The 22,624-nt window shown below is 43.4% G+C and overlaps 1 protein-coding gene across 5 annotated transcripts; it reads left to right on the top strand.

Moving 5' to 3' along the window:
- The first annotated feature begins 474 nt into the window (after positions 1 to 474).
- On the top strand, positions 475 to 12,232 carry CCNA1 (cyclin A1). Of its 5 annotated transcripts, none has more exons than XM_025364321.1 (9): positions 475 to 1,611; positions 2,503 to 2,700; positions 6,988 to 7,234; positions 7,426 to 7,550; positions 8,004 to 8,227; positions 9,328 to 9,532; positions 10,479 to 10,592; positions 11,536 to 11,669; positions 11,975 to 12,231. In XM_025364321.1, the coding sequence occupies exons 1-9, from the start codon at positions 1,144 to 1,146 to the stop codon at positions 12,024 to 12,026; spliced, it is 1,767 nt and encodes a 588-aa protein (XP_025220106.1). In that variant the 5' UTR covers positions 475 to 1,143; the 3' UTR covers positions 12,027 to 12,231. The 5 variants fall into 5 exon arrangements, with proteins under 5 accessions (XP_025220106.1, XP_025220107.1, XP_025220110.1 ...); XM_025364322.1 differs by having other exon boundaries at positions 2,506 to 2,700; XM_025364325.1 differs by having other exon boundaries at positions 475 to 1,220.
- Positions 12,233 to 22,624: the final 10,392 nt, after the last annotated feature.

Here is a 22,624-nt window from a genome sequence, read left to right on the forward strand (position 1 = left end):
GGGTGTACCAAGGACCAGGTCTCGTGAACGCAGCCAATCTTGTCCGCTCCCAAGCTACTCGGGCTCTTGGCAGGTCTTGCCGCAGAGTCCCTGACGGAGTTAAACCACTGAGGCCTTCAGCGTCCCAGGAAATAACAACGCTGTCGGCAGGTGGCGGAGGGCTCCCGAGAAGATATCCAACAGAGGCGCCAGGCAAGAGGACAGAAATGCTTTCATTCACCTTGCGAAGCAGAGCATTTGGTCCCCGTCGGCGTCTGACTCTGTTGTGGCAATCTAGATGTTACCAAAGTTCCCGTGTTTCCTTCGTATTCAAAGGCACAGGAAATCTGGGGTGCAAGAGGACTGCTGTCTCTCAAGGAATAGAAGTCTGTGACAAACGTATAGAAATGAGTTTCATGTTGAACAAGATCCGTTTCTGCGTTCCTCCCTCATCCAGCCTTGATTCTCCAGATGCTTCCCAACTTCTTATTAATATTTGACTCAACTGCACGGCTTTCAACCCGAGATTTTGTTAGAATACTTCTATTTTCCCCTTAAAGCAATGCCCACACTCAGTTTGCTTGGTAAAAATGTTAATAACGCACACTTTAAAAAAGGCGATAACCGTTGCTTGCATAAAGTGGCTATTTGACTACACTTTGGGTCTGATTTAGAGATTTAGGGGTGGATGTTTAAACAAAAAAGCAAAAGTAGTAACAGACTACAGCATTGGTAATGTGTGTGTGCATATATACATTTAAAAAAAAAAAAATAAAGTTCGATTCTTTCACCTGGCTTGTCCAGTCACCTATGCAGGCGTCTGAGCCCCCGGGTTTCCAGGAGGCCCCCCGTATAAGGACCCCAGGGACTCCTCTCCCCACGCGGCCAGGCCGCCCGCCCAGCCCCCAGCCCGGAGCGCTGCCACCGACCCCCTCAGCGTCCCAAGCCCCAGCTGTGTCGCCCGCGTTCCTTCCTCTTCCTGGGCCACAATCTTGGCTTTCCCGGGCTGGCTTCACGCAGTTGCGCAGGAGCCCGCGGGGGAAGACTTCTCGTGGGGAACTCGAGCACCACGTGCGACCCTAAATCCCCACATCTCTGCCGCCTCACAGGCCACATGCACCGGGAGCCGGGCAGGGCAGGTGCCGCCCGCAAGGACCCCCAGCGATGGAGACGCCACACTGCCGCGACTGCACGTGGGGCCACCCCGCCGCGTCCCGGCCGCCGCCCGGCAGGAAGCGTAGGTGTGTGAGCCGACCGAGAGCGCGCCGCGCCCTCGGGCCAGCGTGGGCAGGGCGCCGCAGCCTGCGCAGCCCCGAGGGCCCCGCGTCGCTCTCCCGAGCCAGGGTTCTCAGGAGCGGGTCGCGCAGGAGACGTTACAGGGGGGTTGTTAGCGGCTGTTGGGAGAACGGGTCACAGAAACAGTCCCTTCCAAAGCCGGGGCCATCGTGGGGTGGGCGAGTCCGCCCTCCCAGGCCGGGGGCGCGGACCAGAGGGTACGTGTGCAGACTGCGGCCGCCGGCCCCACCTGGCCCGGGCGGAGACGCACAGCTGGAGCTGGAGGGCCGTCGCCCGTTAGTCCCGCAGGGGCCTGAACGCCCTGGGGTCGCGGCGCGTCCACCCGGAGCGACTCAGGTGAGCAGGTCGCCATGGCGATGCGGCCGGGGGGAGCGCACGCCAGCCGCGGTCGGCATGGAAACGCTCCCTCCGGGAGCGGTCCGGGAGCGCCGCTGATTGGCCGATTCAACAGACGCGGGTGGGCAGCTCAGCCGCAGCGCTGAGCCGGGTCGCCTCCCAGGCTGGAATCCCTCATCACTTGGTACCTCCCTCCCCGCCCTGCCCTGCCCCGCCCCGCCCTTCCAAGGCCGGCCCCGCCCTTCCCCGCCCTACCCCGCCCTGCCCCGCCCTACCCCGCCCTGCCCCGCCCTTCCCCGCCCGGCCCTGCTCCGCCCTGCCCGCCACCTCTTAACCCGATCCTCCAGTGCACTTGGCAGTTTTTCCAGATACATAGAAAGATTTCGCCGGGAAGAGCTGGGCCCGATTTGGGGTCCAGGCAGGTTTTGAGGCCTACTATCTGGTGGGAGGAGGCCGCAGTGCACCACCCTGCTTGTCACTTGGGATGGAGACCCGCTTTCCCGCAGTCATGTACCCTGGATCTTTTATTGGGGGCTGGGCAGATGAGTATCTCTGCTGGGAAAGACAGGGGCTCCCAGATTTCAACTTCCAGGTAACGTGGGTTTAGTATCCCGACTTGGAGGCTTGTCAGAATGTTTCTCTCCTTCCAGCCCAACACGAGGTCTTGGGATAAAAAAACCTCTCAGAGATTGGAATGACTGTTTTGATTCAGAGCAACTTTGATCGCTTGTGCGGTGGCTCATGCCCTTTCAGCACTAACAATTGCTGGGAAGATCAGCAATTGGTGTTAGTCCCTTTGCTTGGTGCTCTCCCTCCTAGAGGTTCTCTTGTGTCCTTGGAGCCCCGGGTGGACGGGGTTGAGTAACCAGCTTGTCTCTCTTTCCCTGGTAGCAGCAGCGCGTGGAGTCTGAGGCAATGCACTGCAGCAACCCCAAGAATGGAGTTGTGCTGGCTACAGTGGCCCGAGGTCCCAGAGGTCCCGATGCTTGTCAGATACTCACCAGAGCCCCGCTGGGCCAGGATCCCCCGCAGAGGACAGTGCTAGGGCTGCTAACTGAAAATGGACAGTACAGGAGGACCTGTGGCCAGGTAATGACTCAGACGCACTGGGAATCATGCTTGTGGAGAACGGCCCTCCTCTTTGGTGCCCGGTGCTTTTCTCTTGCCTTTGTACCTACAGCTCCCCCTGAGTATTACAACCCTGGAATCTGGACTACAGGGAAATTGATCTTTCCTTTCCTTTCCTTTCCTTCTCCTTTCCTTCTCCTTTCCTTCTCCTTTTCTTCTCCTTTTCTTCTCCTTTCCTTCTCCTTTCCTTTCTCCTTTCCTTTCTGAGAGAGAGTTTCGCTCTTGTCGCCACGCTGGAGTGCAGTGGCGCTGTCTCGGCTCACTGCAACCTCTGCCTCCCGGGTACAAGCAATTCTCCTGCCTCAGCCTCCTGAGTGGCTGGGATTACAGGCGCCCACCACCATGCCCGGCTAATTTTTGTATTTTTAGTAGAGATGGGATTTCACCATGTTGGCCAAGCTGGTCACTAACTCCTGACCTCAGGTGATCTGCCCACCTCGGCCTCCCAAAGTGTTGGGATTACAGGCGTGAGGCACGGTGGCAGGCCAGCTGATTTTGTAAGATCACCTTGAGGGGTTCGGTTTTCAGCTAGAAATAGTGATTAGTTTTCTTTGTTATTTTTTCCACTATCAAGGAAATAGGTCTAGGAACTGTTTGGATTATGTATATTAAAGTAATTTAAGGGCTGGGCTAAAAGGAAATGTGAATGCTTCCAAATAAACTGTGGAAGTGGGGTTCCTCCAGGTCAGAGCAGTGTTCACACTGATGCAGGCTGTGCCTAAAGCAAACCTGGATAATCTTGGCTGTGTTCATTGGGGATAGTGTTAAAATCAGGATTAGATTAGGCTAGACTCGATTACTCCAAAAAGCGTGCTTTGAAAGCAGACATCTTCCCAGTACTGACTAAGCAACTGTGCTAACAGGTAATGGTCCCTCAGGTATTAGTTGTGTGAACTTAATTGATCATAGATACCTTAACAGATGAAAACTATACCTTTCCTATTTCGTAGGTGAAAAAATCTGAAAGGTTTAAGCCTCTGCCAAAAGAAAGTTATGGTAGAAACTAGATTAGAAGCCCCTCATCTACTGACTCTTCACATGATCTGTTCAAAACTTTGAGAAAATTGAGTGGAAGTGGTTTTAACAAATTTTAATTTGCTTAGCGATGTTTGCTTTTTAAAACAAAGCCTGAGACTTGGTTCTTAATGAATTGTCAGTTGTGCCTATGTTGAGTGGTCGCATTTTAAATTCCCAGTTGCTAACCTCTTATGTTACCTGGTGCCACTTCTGCATTTCCCTGTACCTATCCTCTACAACCTGCTTAGAAATCTATTTGGTACCTTCCTTTCTCCGTTTAATCCTCAGTAACCTCCTCCTTCATGCTCACTCTCAGCTGATGACTTTGTATCTTATTTTCCTAAAAATATAGAAGCATCCAGAACAGAATCTACACATGTTCCTGTGTGCCATATAATCTGCCATCCACATCCTGTTATGTGTCTGCTATGTCCCTGCTCTCATGCGAGGTCGCCCCCCAACCCCATGTGTACAATATACTCGTGTCTTCTTGTTTCTTCAAGGATGTCACTCTAGCCACTTTTCTTTCTCTCATATCTCATTGGTTTTTTCTTTTCTACTGGGCCCAACCTGTAAGCATACAAATATATTGCCATTTTTCTATCTTAAAAACCTTTCAATTAAACGCTCCCGCTGAGTGTTACAACCCTGGAATCTGGACCACAGGGAAGAAGTTTATTTCGTAAGATCACCTTGACCCGTCCCTTTTTCAGCTAGAAATGGTGACGAATTTTCTTTGTTAGTTTTCCAATATCAAGGAAATTGGTCTAGGAACTGTTTGCATCATGTCGATTAAAGTAATTTAAGTGCTTAAAGTAATTTAAGTAATGGGACAGAAGCTGTCCCATTTAAAGCCACCTATCTTGAGAGTTTGTCATATCTCGACATATACAATGTTGCCTTTCCCACTAACATGTAAGCTCCGTCCAGGTGTTGATATAGGTTGTGATGTTCACTGTTGTGTGTCCACTACTTTGAACAGTGCCTGGGCCTGACCAGGATGGCACACAGTGTCTGTTGGATGAATGCTCTCTGTCTCTAGTTCATTTTCTGCTCTATTTTGACTCAATTAATAGTCTTTTCCTTCCTCGGCTGATCAGCATTATTTGACATGGTTGATCATTCTTTTTTCCTTGAAATAATTTCTTCTCATTCAACTTGTAGAACATCACTCTCCAAGTTTTCTACCTAGCTCATTGGCCGCTCTTTGATATTCTAATTGTTACTTATATATCCAGTCTCTACAAGTTAGAATGCCCTATGGCCTAGTCTTTGATCTAAATCTTGCACTCAGGCCCTTAGTAGCCTCTTGGTCTCCTAGCATTAAACACTCTCTATTCGGTGGACTGATATTTCTATCGCTGGCCTGGGCCTCTGAGCTTTATTGCAGGCTCACATATTCAGCAGTCTACTTGGCATCTCCACTTAGATCATATAGTAAGCAACTTCATGCTCGTGTAAAACGAAACACCCATCCTTTTCCCTACTCCCAGACTGCTCTTCCCAAGTCTTCCTTATCTCAGTAAATGGAGTATCCATCCTTCCTGTTATTTAGCCTCCAAACATTTGTCTTCCTCGATTCCTATTTTTCTATCACCCCACATCTAATCTAATGAGAAAATATTATTAGCTCTACTTTTTAAATGTCTAGAACCATTTTACTCTTCACGGTTTATAATTACTTCCCTGGTTCAAATCCCTACTGTGTCTCACTTAGAATTTTCAAGTTTTGTAATTGATTGACTTACTTACTCTCCACACCTATGCACAGCCAGAATAATCCTTTTAAGACATAAAAAGATTATACCACTCATTTGTCCCAAATTCCAATAGTAATGAAAACTAATCCTTAATTGGCCTATGGTAAGTCCTTCATGACTGGCCTCTTTTCTTTCTGTCTTCATGCCCTATATAACTGTCTCACTCTGCTCTGTTTGCTCTTACTGTGTCTTTTCTAGTTTGTTTCCTTCCTCTCCCACAGACTAGAATATAAACTCCGTCAGGTAGTTCTTTTTAAACATTTTGTTCACTGCTAAATTCCGGGCATGAGAAAAACTTCTAGCACATAGTAGATACTCAGTAAATATTTGTTTATTAAGTGTATGTCCCAGCCTATGGACACAGTATCTATGTAGCAAGAGTCAAACTTGGCAGTAACTTGGAGTCCTGGTTGTAGGAAGAGTCAAACTCAGCAGTAACTTGGTTATCTGGTTACAGTAACTTATGATTGTGACTCTTTGTTGTCTTTGTGATTCCCCCCCCCCCCACCATTACTACCATAAGTGTTCATTTTCCTACTAGACATAAATCATATATTTAACTTGGTAAATAAAAGGGAAAGTTATGGAACCACCTACTAACTTAGAAGTCGCCTTCAACAGTACACATCAAGATACAACAGTACACATCAAGATACATTATAAACAAAATGGTAAAGTGGTAGACAGGGCTGGCATTTGCATAAATATAGCTCAGGTTCGTAGAGCTTGCCCACCTGCCCTGATTCAGCTAACATTCACACCATCTCGCATGGCTCACCTTAATATGCAACAGTGTTTGATGCATTATGCTTGTTCACTGTGGTGGCACCACAGTTGTTCCCGTTGTTCATGATAAGAATAGAGAAAAAGGAGAAGTGACTGAGAAAATTCCCCAAGAGTAAATGCATTATGACATACGTAAAGGTTCTGTGGCTTGTAAGAGAATTTAGCAGCATTTGGAAGTTTGGAAACTTCCAAAATCATCATGTTTCTTAATAACTGGGTATGAAATGGAAGCATTATAGGGGCCTTCTGGCTAAAAAGTTATTTATTTAAGGAGGAGGGGAATTGTAGGAACTCAGTCACTGCTTCAAGAGTTATGCAGACTACTTATAAAATCTCATGATGCTATAAATATAAAAGCCAATTTACAGTTTTGCCTTTATATGTGGTACCTATTTCATTTTGTAAGAGAGCTATAGGTTTTCTTTTTTCTACAATCTTGAGTTTCCTTTGATAGCTATGTGATTAAATTTTAAGTAGCTCTTTCTCCAAATATCAAATGTAGACAAAGATAAGGGGGCAAAAATTACACTTTTGAAGATTTATTCTTGGAATTAAATTGCCGACATAGATTTTTCTGTTTAGAATTTATCTTACCTTCCCAGGCTGTTGGTTTGAGTCACAGAGGTTCACATCGCCTCTGTGGTCTTTGACGTGGCCTGTAACAAAAGATTTAAACGTTTTTTAGGGGATCACAAGAATCAGGTGTTATTCTGGATCAGAAAATGCCTTCCCTCCAGCTGGAAAGAAAGCGCTCCCTGACTGTGGGGTCCAAGAGCCCCCCAAGCAAGGGTTCGACATCTACATGGATGAACTAGAGCAGAGGGACGGAGACAGCTGTTCGGGCAGAGAGGGGATGGCGTTTGAGGATGTGTATGAAGTAGACACCAGCACACTCAAGTCAGACCTGCACTTCCTGCTGGATTTCAACACAGGTAACTGACTTGCCGATGGCTGATGGCTGATGGTACCCTGTATTTATAACTGCCTGCTGCATTCAGTAGCTAGTACCCAGCAGGAGAAAAACAGCAAGTGATAACTATATTCACAACTGCCTGTGGAGGGTTAGTGGATTGGACAAATGTTTAAATTAAATGAGTTATCTGACAATGTTGAACTCTTGCAGTTTCTCCTATGCTGGTAGATTCATCTCTGCTCTCCCAGTCTGAAGAGATATCCAGTCTTGGCACAGATGTGACAAATGTGACTGAATATGCTGAAGAAATTTATCAGTACCTTAGGGAAGCTGAAGTAAGTTTTCCCACCTTCTACTTCAACCTTCAGGACCCAAACTCTTATTATTAAGATAAATTATAAACTCTTGGTTCATAACCACTAGTGAATGGCACTCTTATGCCAGCTAAACATAAGAATATCTATGAAAAATAATAATTGTGATGGCAAGTAGCAATTGCTTGGACTATTTCTACATGATTCAAAGGGTTTATATGTTAAATATTTTACTCTTAGGAATAATTCATATTGCCATTCTCCCCTGCCCCCCGCAACCGCATGTTATTTGCTAAACAATGACTTTACAGAACCAGAAATTTACACTTTCTTCCTCGTTATGATAAAGATTTATTTGGCTCTGATCAGGATCTTTCCAACCTTTGCTTGTGAGATTTTTAAATAGTAACTGTACTGTGGAATGATCTTTCTGAAATTGCACCTACTTAAATATCAAAACCTTTTCCCAACCAGATAAGGCACAGACCCAAAGCACACTACATGAAGAAGCAGCCGGACATCACGGAAGACATGCGCACGATTCTGGTGGACTGGCTGGTGGAGGTTGGGGAAGAATATAAGCTTCGAGCAGAGACCCTGTATCTGGCTGTCAACTTCCTGGACAGGTTCCTTTCATGTATGTCTGTTCTGAGAGGGAAATTGCAGCTCGTGGGAACAGCAGCTATTCTTTTGGCTTCGTAAGTATTCTTTCAGCTTTCATAATATGAAACTATCACTTGTCAAAACACTGAATTTTTGTCCTCCATTTCTTATTGAAGAAATGCAATGCTTGATAATTAAAACTATTCATGTGTCCTTTGATAAAAGATCATCCTCTTCACAGGATTGACTGAGAAACTGAATCTTACCACATGTTTACTCTTCAATCACCTGGTTGTGATTTATAGCAACAAGTTCAATGTCATGACTAAGGCAGCCATCAGCTCAAATTCAGGATCTAATTTAACTATTTTGCAGTGTAACCTTTTGGCTATTTCCTATCTATTAAGTCCTATTTAAAGACAGTGTGGTTACAAAAAGCTATCTTCATGATCTAGCAAATGGCCCATAACAACAGGTTTATTTGGTTACAGTGAATAAACTACTTCAACAGGTTCCTGTTACTATCAGTCATTCGTGACAGCACCTAATTGTGTGGGCTGAGTTGTGGCTGAGCTACCTTTAAGTGACCTGTCGCTGAGTGGTAGTTTCTTTTCTGTTCTTCTGGTCTCAAACATTCTATTGCTAATGCATAAAAACTTGCCAGAATTCCCCTAAAGAAAGGGGAAACGAAGGCAGAAGGAAAGAATTGATCATAGTGAAATTATATCATTATGTCTCTTAGCTATAAGCATCATTTGCTAATTCAGTGGAGAAAGTCGAACAGCATCTTTTTAAAAACTAGAGGCCTATGGAGTTTGTTTCTATCATTGTGTTAATCCTAAGACTTTTTTCTATGAAATGATTTGAGGTCTGTAGAATGTGTAGGAATTTACCTGTAGTGTCTGTCATTCAGAATCTTTCAGCGTATCACAGGCCCAAAGCTAAAATTCTCAGTTGGAAATTATTTGTTACTACTCCTAGCAGTAAATATAACATATCCTTGTAATAATCATGCTCTTGGTCCAGAAACAAGCTCCTAATATTTTCATAGCCTGGAGTCATTTAGTGGTGTTTAAGTGGATATGTGACTGCAAAGTAAGTCTGCAAGGGCCATGTGAAGAGGCATGGCTTATGGTAGCACAGGAGTAGAGCTATAGGTTCCAAGTTTTACTTCTAAAAACTCTTCCTTTCCCAGGAAATATGAAGAGATATATCCTCCTGAAGTAGACGAGTTTGTCTATATCACTGATGATACATACACAAAACGACAACTGTTAAAAATGGAACACTTGCTTCTGAAAGTTCTAGCTTTTGATCTGACAGTGCCAACCACCAACCAATTTCTCCTTCAGTACTTGAGGCGACAAGGAGTGTGCGTCAGGACTGAGAACCTGGCTAAGGTGTGTATGCCGTGTGATTTTCAGGAACTTCCAATGCCAAAGATTGTAAAAATCAACTTTTCCCAATTATCCTTCAGTTCTTTCCTTTTCGGGTTTCTTCCCACAGGCCCAGAAAAACTGTTCCAGTGCTGAAAGAGAGCTAATTTTAAGAACCCAGCTTTTGGTTATAAGGCATTACTATTGACTATGTTTGGCAGGCACGGGTTGTCTAATCACCCAACTATTCAAAAATTTAAGCTTGGAAACTGTTCCCTTATTGGATAGCGATCACATACAAGCAAAACCTCCTAGGTTTATAGAATGTGAACAAAGTAAATCTAGTTTAATATGGTTCTCGTCTCATCCTAATATGTTATTAAGTAATGAGCATTATTTGGTTGTTAGGAGTTATAGAACTTTAGTTGAAGGCATTGAAGTATTGGTTTGGTCAATTGGGTTTCCAGCGACCATAATCTAGGATATCTGGTATTTATGTGCTGTGCATTGAGTAGCAAAGATGTCCACATGTTTTACTATGTTTTTTCTAATATGAGATGCTCCCACTGGTGCTGTCCTAGTCTCTGAACTGCATGCATTTGCCTGATAGATTAATAGCTTTAATGTTTTTGTCTTTTGGCTAAAATCTCTGTTCCAATTCCAGCTGCCAGAGCAGTGCTACTTTATCTCAACATAAACATAAACGAGTAGCATTAGAAAAGTAACCTATCACCTATCCTTTGGGAGTAGGCCAAATACTTTTGTAATGACATTTTACCAAAACATAAATGTTACTGTTGTTATAGACAGGCATACCAATTACTAACCCAGTAAACCATCTTGAACATCTATTTCTGTAGATGCCGACTGAACAAAGATAAGACGCCATTTATTTCCTTGCCATTTCCAGGCTTACTTGTGACCTTAGTCACATTTCTAATTCCAATGTGTTTTCTTCTCTTGTGCTTAGTATGTAGCAGAGCTGAGTCTACTTGAAGCAGACCCATTCTTGAAATATCTTCCTTCATTGATAGCTGCAGCAGCTTTTTGCCTGGCAAACTACACTGTGAACAAGCACTTTTGGGTAAGATCTAACTTCTTTCTAGATGAAATTCAAGGTCTATCTAGAATGGGCTTGCCTCTTATGAGGGCACGTTAGTTCATTAAGGTTCTAGTCATCTTGACAGCAGACCGACCACATGCTGCTGAGTCTTCCAGGTCAGTCTTCATGGCTTTGACTCAATGACTTCACTCTATGAGGAGTGAGATTGCAGGAAGTCAAGGAGATAGTATCACATGCTCCTTCAACAGAAGCAGGCCTGGAAACCTCAGTGCCCACTGTTATTCAGGGAGGGCCCTTGAGGTACATTGACTGCTTCAAGCAAAAGTTGTTGACTTTTACCCTCTATATTAAAAAACAAACAAACAAACAAACCTGGGTCCAATTAGGATGACCAGAAGATTGCACTTCAGGCTTTCAAGACAACAGAGTAGTAAAGTGTTGCCTCTTGCCCAAGAAGGTGACAACATCAGAAATGGACCCCTAGGTTTGGTTCTGAAGGCTCACTGTTGTACTAAAAGAAGCGGGGTGTCTACCTTTATTTTCATGAATGCTTATGTTTTTTTCTGCTGCATTTTCTTTTTTAAAAATTTTTCTTTTACCTTTTTAAAGCAGTTCTTATTCCAGCACTGCAGTGTTTTGACTAAAAATTGTTCATATTGTGTACAAATAGAATGGTCAGGCAAGCAGGGCTCTATAAGGACCAGTAAACATTTCACTCATGAGGGAACAAGGAAAGTGATCCAGCCCCAAGTTGAGCATTATAAATTTATAATATGAGAAAATTTAGAGCCCTGGCTGTACTTTCTGATATTTTCCATCTAAAGTCTCTGAAGGGGGTTCTGGTTTCTTTTGAGATGAATGTGAATATTTACTAAGGGATTAATTCCCTTTATTTCAAATTGGTTATTTTCCGATTTCTAATATAAAGTTATATGAAGCAATTTTTTTCTTTTGTCTTGATTAGCCGGAAACCCTTGCTGCATTTACAGGGTATTCATTAAGTGAAATTGTGCCTTGCCTGAGTGAGCTTCATAAAGCGTACCTTGATATACCCCATCGACCTCAGCAAGCAATTAGGGAGAAGTACAAGGCTTCAAAGTAAGTCACTGACATTTTCATATCTTAGCTCTCTATTTAAAGCTTAATGGGTTATAGTAATGGTTACTAGATTAAAAATAGATTAAATTGTATATCTGGTGCCAGGTTGGAAAAGTAAGGTTACATGTACAAATTTACAAATAAATTTGAAGAGATCTAGATTTATAATTTGTCAGCTTTTAATACTTGTAGTCAGCCAGCTTCCTTCCATTCTGTTAAAATTACTGGAAAGTTTTCTGTGGCCTGAGATTTTATTAAACTGAAGTCCTTGGCTTGTGCTGACCTTGCTTTTGGTCTTGTTTCAGGTACCTGCGTGTGTCCCTCATGGAGCCACCTTCAGTTCTTCTTCTACAATAAGGTTCTGAATGGAAGCACTTCCAGAACTTCACCTCCACATCAGAAGTGCCATTAATTGTCAGAGGCTTCTGCAGTTTGGATCAACTAATGTTGTTTACAATATAGATGACATTTTAAAAATGTAAATGAATTTAGGTTTCCTTAGACTTGAGTAGATTGTAATATAGTCCAACATTTTTTAAACAATAAACTGCTTGTCTTATGACCATGTGTTAGACTTATTTACTAATTATCATGGCTGACATATTTGTCTGGAATGTTTGTTGAGAGTATTAAAAGTGTTATTTCTATTTCAAGCATCTTCAAAACTGGTTTTGTAAACGTGGCATGCTGTTAGGATTAAGTGTTCCAAGGCATCCAGGGATATTCATGGTTGATAAATGGCTACTCTGAGGCTTTTTTCCTTCCTGTCTCTTTATTTCCCAGGTAGCTCTCCATAGATTAGTAAAGGAAGGAAGGGACAGCCTAGACAGATGGGTGAAGGGATTTGAATAAGCACTGCCTGCTGTAGCTTCACTCCACCATCCTAGTCAGTAAGACACGGGTTGAGGCCCAGATATAGTCACATACCTCTTAGGGGTCACTGACATTTAATTCTAATCCAAGGATACCATGCTTATTTGTACAGGGCTGCTATTATGTCTATGATCAGGTTTGATTTAGGCACCCATTAAGCGTATATTTCTGTCTTAGAAGATGCTTCGGGAGGTAGAAAAAGCAAATTTCACCTTCAGAAGGAACATCAGAATAATGAACCCAACCCACCAGCTGTGTCTCTTGGGAGACCTCTACCCTAAGCTTTGGTATGGCTTGAATTATTCCTGATCTTTCATGATCTGCGGTTCACTAATCTATGTATGGTTTCTCTTTCCTCTCCTCTCCTCTCCTCTCTTCTCCTCTCCTCTCCTCTCCTCTCGTCTCCTCTCCTCTCTTCACTTTTCAAATGGCATTTCAGTCTTGGCACCCTGGCTAGAGTGCAGCGGCACGATCTTGGCTCCCTGTAACCTGCACCTCCCAGGTTCAAGCGATTCTCCTGCCTCAGCTTCCCGAGTAGCTGAGATTACAAGTGTTGGCCACCACACTCGGCTACTTTTTTGTATTTTTAGTAGAGACAGTTTCACCGCGTTGTTCAGGCTGGTCTTGAACTCCTGACCTCAACTGTTCCACCTGTCTCAGCCTCCCAAAGTGCTGAGATTACAGGTGTGAGCTACCACGCCTGACACACCTGGCTAATTTTTTGTATTTTTTATTTTGTAGAGGGTTTTTTTTTTTTCCCCCGTATTGTCCAAGCAGGTCGTGAACTCCTGGGCTTGAACCCTTGGGCTCAAGTGATCCATCCACCCATCTTGACCTCTCAAAGTGCTGGAATTACAGGCGTGAGCCAATGCGTCTGCCCAGCACTTATGTAGGCTACAAGATGGATAAAATGGAAAACAAAACAATTGTTTTGAATTTCTTTTAAAGATTGGAAGGAAAAATGAGTAGATTTGGCCTCGAAGGTGGGTGGTACTTATTGGAGATTAAATGTGAATTTTGCATTGTGCTCTTGTTATCACCAAAATTAGTAGCCCTGGACCAGTAGTTATTGAGCCCTCTGGGCTATGTGTGCCTCTGTAGAGGGGCCTCTGGAGAGGGGATTCCATGGGGCGGTCCCGAAGACTTGATTTGCTTTTTCTGCCTCCAAAACCTCTCAAGAGGATAAGAAATCCACATCTTCTAGATTCCTTTACATAGAAGAGATTACACTCAGGCAGGTTTTGGTGAAATGGGTATAGATGAAATTCACTGCAGCTTTTGTTTCTTTCAAGCTCTAATGAAATTATAAACATAAAAATACAGCCATATTTTATGAAGACTTTAAAAAATTTTAAAGTACCCAGAAGTTCTTAAAAGATTTTAGCATTCCCTCCACCCTGCTTTTTTTCCCCAGCAGACAAACATTCTCAAGGTGTCTCCATTTCTGGTTCCAGTGAAGAAATTATTTCCCTAAATGTTTTGACATTTATTGCACATGATTCACAAAGGGGATACAGGACCTGTATTAATACTGAATTCTGTTTTTATGTTATAGGATTAAAGACTTGTTATTTCATATTCTAATATATGACTCTGTGTTTCTGTTCACTGCATGAACATGCTAAACTTTCCAACTATCCTTTTGTACTTCAAAAGGATGACAGACAAATGGCTTTCTCCCAAGTGTGGAGTGGGAGAGGGCAGTTCTGTTTTTTTGTTGTTGTTTATTGTCTTGTTTCTGAGGCAGAGTCTCCCTCTGTGGCTCAGGCTGGAGTGCAGTGGGACAATCATGGCTCACTATCACTACAGTCTCTACCACCCAGGCTCAAGCGATTCTCCCACCACAGCCTCCCAAGTAGCTGGGACTAAGGTGTGTGCCACCATGTCCAGCTTGAGGGCAATTCTGGGTAAGGTTTTGGCGGTAGAAGTGCTGTGTGTGCCCCTTTCAAGCCTTAAGGCTTTGGACCTGGCTAGGGAAGCTTCCTCTCATCCTTTACCCACTTGTGTTGGTTGATCACTTTCCTATGATATGTGTGTTTGTTTTGAAATGGACCCAGACGCAATAACATTTTCTTTCACTGGTAATATTCTTACCTTACGATGTTTTGTGTCAGCTAGAGGGGACCTTGTAGAAATAGGTTCTCCACTGTGAATTATTTTACAAAGGAGCTTTTGTTTCTAAAACCAAATACAAAATGTAGACTCTCAATTACAAAAACATCTTATAGAACTGAACACGTAACTTTTATGTTCTTTGCTGGTGGTGGTTTGCCCATACCCCATTCCGCCCCACAACACACACACCCACTGATTGCAAAGGCCTGGCCCTTATCTTAGACTTCCCTTTCTTAGTGCTTTTTTATGTCTCTGAAATACTTTATCTAAAAATAGAAGTAAAACCATCCCGTGTGTATCTTCTGTCCAGTTTCAGAGGGAATAGCAACCTGTGTGTCCCTTCTTTTATACCATTCATTTTCTTCCCTGAATTTGGTGTTGATCAAATCCGTGCATAATTTTTATACACTCTTGTGCCATATAATGATGTTTTGGTCAACAAGGGTTTGCATATATGATGGTGGTCCCGTTAAGATTATAATACTGTATTTTCACTGAAACCTTACCTATATTTAGATATGTTTAGATACATGAATACTTACCATTGTGTTAGAGCTGCCTACTGTATTCAGTACAGTAACATGCTATAGAGGCGTGTAGCCTAGGAACAAGAGGCCGTATCATACAGCTTAGGTGTGGAGCAGGCTATCCCACTGAGGTTTGTGTGAGCACACTCGACAGTGTTCACACAATGATGAAATTGCCTAACAATGCATTTCACAGAACACATCCCCATCGTGAAGCAATGCATGACTATACATCATAAGAATGTGTCCATAAACAATAATGTTTGCTTTTAAAATGTAATGATTATTGACTCTCACATCCTTCAGTGATAGGGATCTTAGGCGGCATTGTTTTTTGAAATTATATGAATAAGTAGAATCCTAGTTATTTATACTATTATATTGTCTTATGTGAATAAGTAGAATCCTAGTTATTTATACTATTGTCTTATATGAATAAGTAGAATCCTAGTTATTTATATTAGTGTATTGTCTTGTATGACTACACCATGATTATCTCTTCTGTTGATTTTCCCACATCTTTCTCCCTACCCCACTCCTTGTCAGCCAGCAATGGAAATTGGTTCAGACAGGGCTGTGGGTGTGGGAGTGCCACACCTGTCTGCCTCTGGAAGCTTTTTAACCTGTGACTTCAGACAGATCCAGGCCTTTCTGAGGAACTCATGCATGACCATGAATGTAGGGGCCCTTGCTGAAGTGGCCATGAGAGAGAACTATAGGAACTATAGGAACAGCATTTGCCAACCCTTTATCAGGAGCAAAAGCCCAAGAAATTAGATGGATGTATTCAAACTGTTCAGTTGTTTCTGTTTTCCCAGTGTGTTTTTGGCACCAGAGTTAAAATATCTAGACATGTTACCACTAAAACTTGGAAATGGACATGTATACTCTTTGCTGAGGGTGCCCTTGCTGGTGCCACAGCCAGGCTTTATGTTCTATGTGTCTGCACTGTGGGGATGGGATCTGAGGCCGGGGAGGCGCTCCTCAGAGCTTATGCCTGTGGCCCTACTGGCATCCTGGCTCCAGGGCAAGTTCCACCTGCAAGACCCAGGTCTCCTAGGATGGTTTTTGTTACCCCAGGGAGGACATCCCATTCATCACAAGATGAATAGAAACTGACTTTAGGCAGCAAATTGTTTAATATGTCTTTCATCAGTGATTCCTGGACTTGATGGTGAGTTTTGAAAAACTAAATGGTCAGTGCTCAGTGAGCCAGAGTAATGAGGGAGGAGGCCTGAGGGGAGAAGCATAAGGACAAAGGACCTGGGAAGGAGACCATGGGTAACTGAGTCAAAGCAGGGTCTGTGGATGGTATGTTCTTGAAGAAGAGGAAGCTTTCTGAGCAGGTAAGTTGACTGACTGAGCTGATGGGCCCGTTTACTTGCCCAGAGTAGGTGTCTGCCCAGGCCGACGGGTACTCGCTTCTCCTTAGTTGTCTCCTCCCTTTCACTGTGGCTGGATATCCTCCTGAGCATCTCTGTGTGTTTGCTCACGTCAATCAAGACACTATTATTTGCATCAACCTGTTGCTACCTGCAAACTTTGACTAGCTAACTGGTGAAAGGGAGAGCTATTCCCACTTTGCAACAAACACACACAGGAATTGGATAGTTATGTAGTTTCAGCCACTCACGGCAAGTGCATAAATGTTCTCAACTGATTTATAGTTATATTAACTTTTTATCCTAAATATCCTTCCCTCTTTCCCCATGTTTACTCTTGACATTGATTGCTCTTTCCCTGCACTATCAAGTGTTACCTGTAGGACAGGGACTTACATCCATTATAGACATCCCATCTTTATGATCAGGGTATGGGCTATCACATTCAAAAACAAAACCACCTTTTTCTCCCTCTGGTTTGTAAGCAAAGAGAGAAAGAGAATACCAAAAGCTACAATCCCAGAAGGAATCTGCTGTTGGGCTGTTGGACTGCAGGGGACTGGGAGACATGATATCTATATCTATATATCTATATCTAGATAAATAGCGATATAGATATAGATATAGATATACAGATATAGATATAGATATATATACCCCTGCCCATGGAACAAATGGAATTCCTTTTATTTATTTATTTTTTTTAATTTTTATTTATTTATTTATTTATTTTTTGAGACGGAGTCCCGCTCTGTCGCCCAGGCTGGAGTGCAGTGGCGCGATCTCGGCTCACTGCAAGCTCCACCTCCCGGGTTCACGCCATTCTCCCGCCTCAGCCTCCGAGTAGCTGGGACTACAGGCGCCCGCCACCACGCCCGGCTAGTTTTTTGTATTTTTAGTAGAGACAGGGTTTCACCATGTTAGCCAGGATGGTCTCGATCTCCTGACCTCGTGATCCACCCGCCTCGGCCTCCCAAAGTGCTGGGATTACAGGCTTGAGCCACCGCGCCCGGCCCTGGAATTCCTTTTAATTGCATGAACAGTTGCAAAGCTGCACAGTACCCAAGGCTGGGAGAGCAGCCAATCCTGGTCCTTTATCAAGCGCGAACTCAGCTAATGGAGACGGTGCATCAAGACATTTACATTGAAGCTCAGAATGGAAGCTTGGGCTCTGCACTTACCAGCTGCTGGGCTGTGCCTATGCGTCACCTTGCTTCTGCAAGCAGCTCTGGCTGGAGTTAGACTCAAGCATGACAGGAAAGTACTATCAGGATGCTTTCTGTGCTCTGCTGCCCTAGCCTCAAACTCAGCTAGAGATCAGACATTGGATAGATGTCGGGATCAGATACTGAGGGGAGGGAATGGGGTCAACTTGGGTTCATCTGATTAAGCTCAAGCCTACTGGAAAGGTTTTTCTCTCCTTGCTTTAGTCTGCTATGGAAACAATAACATCCTGATGTAAATAAACTTGTGGAGATGAATATCTCATTGTCACAGTACTGACTTTAAACTTGTGTCATCTAAAATGTTCTTTCTGCAATTTGGGTGCTTCTCAGCATCTCATTCTTTTAAGAGAATTGAAACTGAGAACTAAAGTACTGGCTTTCCCCTTTCACTCACGAATTTATCCTTAACAAAGACCCTTAGGCAGGACACCTGGGTCCTAATTCCAGCTGGGCTATTACTTGTGGGATGCTGTTTTCACTTAGGTAAGCTAATTACTTTAGCCATCCCCAAATCTCTGGGGCCCACCACCCTAAAGGCTTATCTCATGTCACTCTCCAGTGTGTGTTGGGGAAAGAGAGCTTTTGCTTCCACATGATCATCCTTCCCTAGGAGTCCCTGCTGTGTTCTTGTATTTGGCAGGTGAGGAAAGAGAAAGAACGTGGGCCGGTGGGGGGTGGGAGGAAACACGCATTCTGACTGCAGGGAGCTGGGAGTCATGATTTAGCCGCAGGCTTGGGAGGAAAGGTGATATGGTTTGGCTCTGTGTCCCCACCAAAATATCATCTCAAATTGTAATCCCTATAATCCCCATATGTCAAGGGAGGGACCTGGTGGGAGGTGACTGGGTCATGGGCGGTTTCCCCCATGCTCTTCTCCGGATGGTCGGTGAGTTCTCATGAGAGCTGATGGTTTTATAAGGGGTTTCATAAGCCCCTTCATGTGCTCTTTCTCTCCTGCTGTCTTGTGAAGAAGGTGCTTGCTTCCCCTTTGCCTTCCACCATGATTGTAAGTTTTCTGAGGCCTCCCAGCCATATGGAACTGTGAGTTGATTAAACCTCCTTTCTTTGTAAATTATCCCGCCTCAGGTAAAAAAAAAATGGACCAATACAAAAGCGGAATTTAGTGTTGATAAACAGCCTGTGTTTGCCACAGTGGGATTCTCACTTAGTGTCCCAAACTTCTGTCTCTTCGTGAATGAGAAATTTGATTGGGTCAGTATTTTTCAGTTTTGAGCTACTGATCCATTTTTACTACTTCTGCCATATCTAGATGTCACCTTTAAAATGACTTACTTTAACTTAACATCTTCTTAGCAGTAATATTCCTGAAACAATGGATGTGATATGCTAGTTACCTGTTTTCTAACACATATTAGAATATTTAACTAGTGAATGTGTGTCAATTGACTGTATGCTCTATCAGATACATATATCAGCCCATGGGAATTCAGTGATCTGAGATTCTGTTCAATTGTGTGGAATTTTTTTTTCTTTTGAGACAAGGTCTTGCTTTGTCGCCCAGGCTGGAGTATAGTGGTGTGATCAAGGCTGACTGCAAAGTCAACCTCTCAGGCTCAAGCAATCTTCCCATATCGGTCTCCCTAGTAGCTAGGACTACAGGTATGTGCCACCATGCCTGGTTAATTTTTTGATATTTTGTTGAGATGGGATCTCACCATGTGGTCTAGGCTGGTCTTGAACTCTTCAGCTCAAGTGATCCTCCCACCTCAGCCTCCCAAAGTGCTAGGATTACATAGTGAGCCACAGTGACTGGGGAAAATTTTTAATGCTTAAAAAAGAAAACGTCAGCAAGAATTTGCTTTGTTATATGTCTTAAACCTGACAGTACTTGGGCCAGAAGTTTGACTGCTGGTCACAAACTGCATACTGTCTTGAGAATAGCACTATTTTAGGATGATTAAGGACAACAGAAAGGGGTCATAGGGATTTAGGCCTTTAAATAATAGTACAGCATCTCATTTCTGCCTTATTTCTCCAACCTCTCCTTTCCCCTCAAGCACTAAAAGCGAGAGCTGGGGAAGTGGGAAGACTGACATACTGTCTTTTGGGGATGGACAATTTGATATGACGGTTCTGACATTTAGGGCAAAAGCTGGGCTGGAGAAGGTGCTTAAAGGTGAGATGAAACTTCAAACTAGAATTTCTCCTCGAAATAAAGTATAACAGGAGTTATGTCTCCAGGGCCTGAATCCATCTCTGTCTGCACCTTCTTCTGTCCCTGCCCGTCATTTCTCATCTGCATCAATCCCTGTAGCAACCGTCTCACCGCCCTTCAGTTTCCTCTTCCCATTTCCAGAGTTTCTGAGTTGAAATTGATGATATCTCTTTCCTGCATCAAATTCTTCAATGTCTTATCAACATTAGGATAAAATATGGGGTGCACAGGCCCTTCCCACACCAGACCCTGCCCACCCAAGTAACACCCACTTTAGTTAACCTGTGGTTCCTTGGGTGGGCCACAGTCTCCATCCCCGGGGTCTCTCCCACATACTTCTCTCTTTTTGAAAAACAATTGCCACTTCCCTACACCACTTGGCTACCTCTGAGGCGATTCTTCAGAGCTAACCTTTGGCTTTGGCTCCCCTGGCAGCTTCAGGAAAGTGTCCCTCAGAATGGCCAGCTGACACTTGCCTGCCTCCCCTCCTAAAGCACAGGGAGATGCATTTCATCCCTGGACTCCCAGCATCTGGCTTTAAGCTAGAGAGTCAATCACATTTGGTTGAATGAATGGAAGGATTACGCTTTTTCTAGACAATCACTAGCTCTTGATCCAATCAATTATAAAGTACTATATCTGGGAAGTATAAAGCTTTTCAAAATACATTTGAATAAAATGAAGTTAAAAGAAAAAAATCACAATTGAAGGTTAAGAGTATATGATATCAGTGTACCGTTAAAAAGTTCATTCTCTTCATAATTATTACATTTATTGTTGTATAAGAAGTTGGGAGATAAAGCAAAACTTTGGTTAAAGTCTTGACACAAAAGGAGTTTCTTAGATGAAGACTGGAGATCCAATGGCTTTTGGAGGACAGGTCCAGGGTTTTACTGTCTTTTTTTGCCTTTATGTGTTTATCTGCTTTAGACAGAAACAATTTTTGTCTTCAAAAGAGAACTCTTCCTGAGCTGCCATTTAATAAGCAACAGCAACAACTTTATTTTGCATGTAATCTGATGTATCATAAATCATACTTGCTTTTGAAGTGCATAAACAAAAGCTACCTCATGGTTTTTTTTTTTTTTTTTTTTTTTTTGGAGATGAGGTTTCCCTTTGTCACCCAGGCTGGAGTGCAGCAGCACGATCTTGGCTCACTGCAACTTCTGCCTGCCGGGTTCAAGTGATCCTCCCACCTCAGCCTCTGGAGTCGCTAGGCCCACAGGTGTGCACCACCATGCCCAGCTAATTCAGAAGCCCTTTTAATAAAATAATTTATTCTTCAATTCCTGAAAAACAAAACCCACTTCATGATGACATAAAGGCCCAAAGCTTTAGCTTTGTGGCAGAATGGTAGGGAGACACAATTTCATCAAAGCCCTGAGAAATAGAATAACTAATGCAAGGAAATTTGTGGTTATGGAGCAGTTAAGTTACAGAAGCCACCTCAAAATCCTAGGCTTCAGTGATCCTCCCACCTCAGTCTCCCAAGTAGCTGAGACTACAAGCATGCAACACCCTGTAAGGGTCCCTTTCCCTCCCTCCCTCCCTCCCTTCCTTCCTTCCTTCCTCCCTCCCTCCCTCTCTTCCTTCCTGCCTTCCTTCCATTCATAGCGACAGGGACTCAAACAGGTTGGTCTCAAACTCCTGGGCTCAAGTAATCCTCCCACCTCAGCCTCCCAAAGTGCTAGGATTACAGGTATTAGCCACCAAACCTGACCCTCTATATTATTTATAATTTGATTTTTACAGGTATGTTTAAATTACCTGTTAGTAAATTTTCTATAATCCTTTCGAAGTGTTATCCAGCTCTTTATTTTAAATAGAAGAATTTAAAATAATTCTTGGTCAGACATGGTGGCTCTTTGGGAGGCTGAGGTGGGAAGGTTTCTTGAGCCCAGGAGTTAGAGACCAGCCTGGGCAACATAGCAAGACCCCCATCTCTACAACAATATAAAAATTAGCTGGACATGGTGGCACATGCCTGCAGTCCCAGCTACTTGGTAGGGTGAGGCAGGCAGACTGCTTGAGCTCAGGAGGTCGAGGCTGTAGCCATGATCCCACCACTGCACTCCAGCCTGGGCAACAGAGTGAGACCCTGTCTCAAAAAAAAAAAAAAAAAAAAGAGAAAAGAAAAAAAAGAAAGAAAGAAAGAAAAGAAAAAGAATTCTTCAGCTGCAGTTAAGGAAGATTCCTAGCTCCTTAGACCTGTTGGCATTATAGTCATTGCCCTTGTGCCCCGATGAGGCATCAGAAAAGTTGCAGCCTTCTTCCTTGAGTCCCCTGGGGTTAAACTGTTGAATGCTGCTAATGCAAATCACCAGGTTAGTGATGGGCTCTGTATTAAATATTGACACAAGATAAATTACTGCAATATTTTTAAATGTCTCGTGCTATTAAGCACTTAGTGATTTTATTATATTTTCACTTTCAGGAAAAACTAAAGTTTGGGTTGCTAACATCTGACAGTGTAGAATTCTGAAACTTATAGCTCCATAACATCAGCTTAAAACAATTGATTCCACAAGACACACACAAATACTCCTTGTAGGAGAATTATTTTGGCTCTATATTTTGAGAGTTATTCAAAGATCCTTAAAATTATCTGGAAAGCTTCAGACTGGCATTTTCAAGCAAATATTAGTAGTCAATCTTG

This window comes from Theropithecus gelada, chromosome 17, assembly GCF_003255815.1.
Source record: "Theropithecus gelada isolate Dixy chromosome 17, Tgel_1.0, whole genome shotgun sequence".
NCBI classification, from domain to species: domain Eukaryota; kingdom Metazoa; phylum Chordata; class Mammalia; order Primates; family Cercopithecidae; genus Theropithecus; species Theropithecus gelada.

Coding starts and splice junctions, on each gene's coding strand:
- CCNA1 (XM_025364321.1), top strand. CDS start 1,144: ATGGAGACGCCACACTGCCGCGACTGCACGTGGGGCCACCCCGCCGCG. Junction 1,612..2,502: donor GTCCACCCGGAGCGACTCAG/GTGAGCAGGTCG, acceptor TTTCCCTGGTAG/CAGCAGCGCGTGGAGTCTGA. Junction 10,593..11,535: donor CTGTGAACAAGCACTTTTGG/GTAAGATCTAAC, acceptor TGTCTTGATTAG/CCGGAAACCCTTGCTGCATT.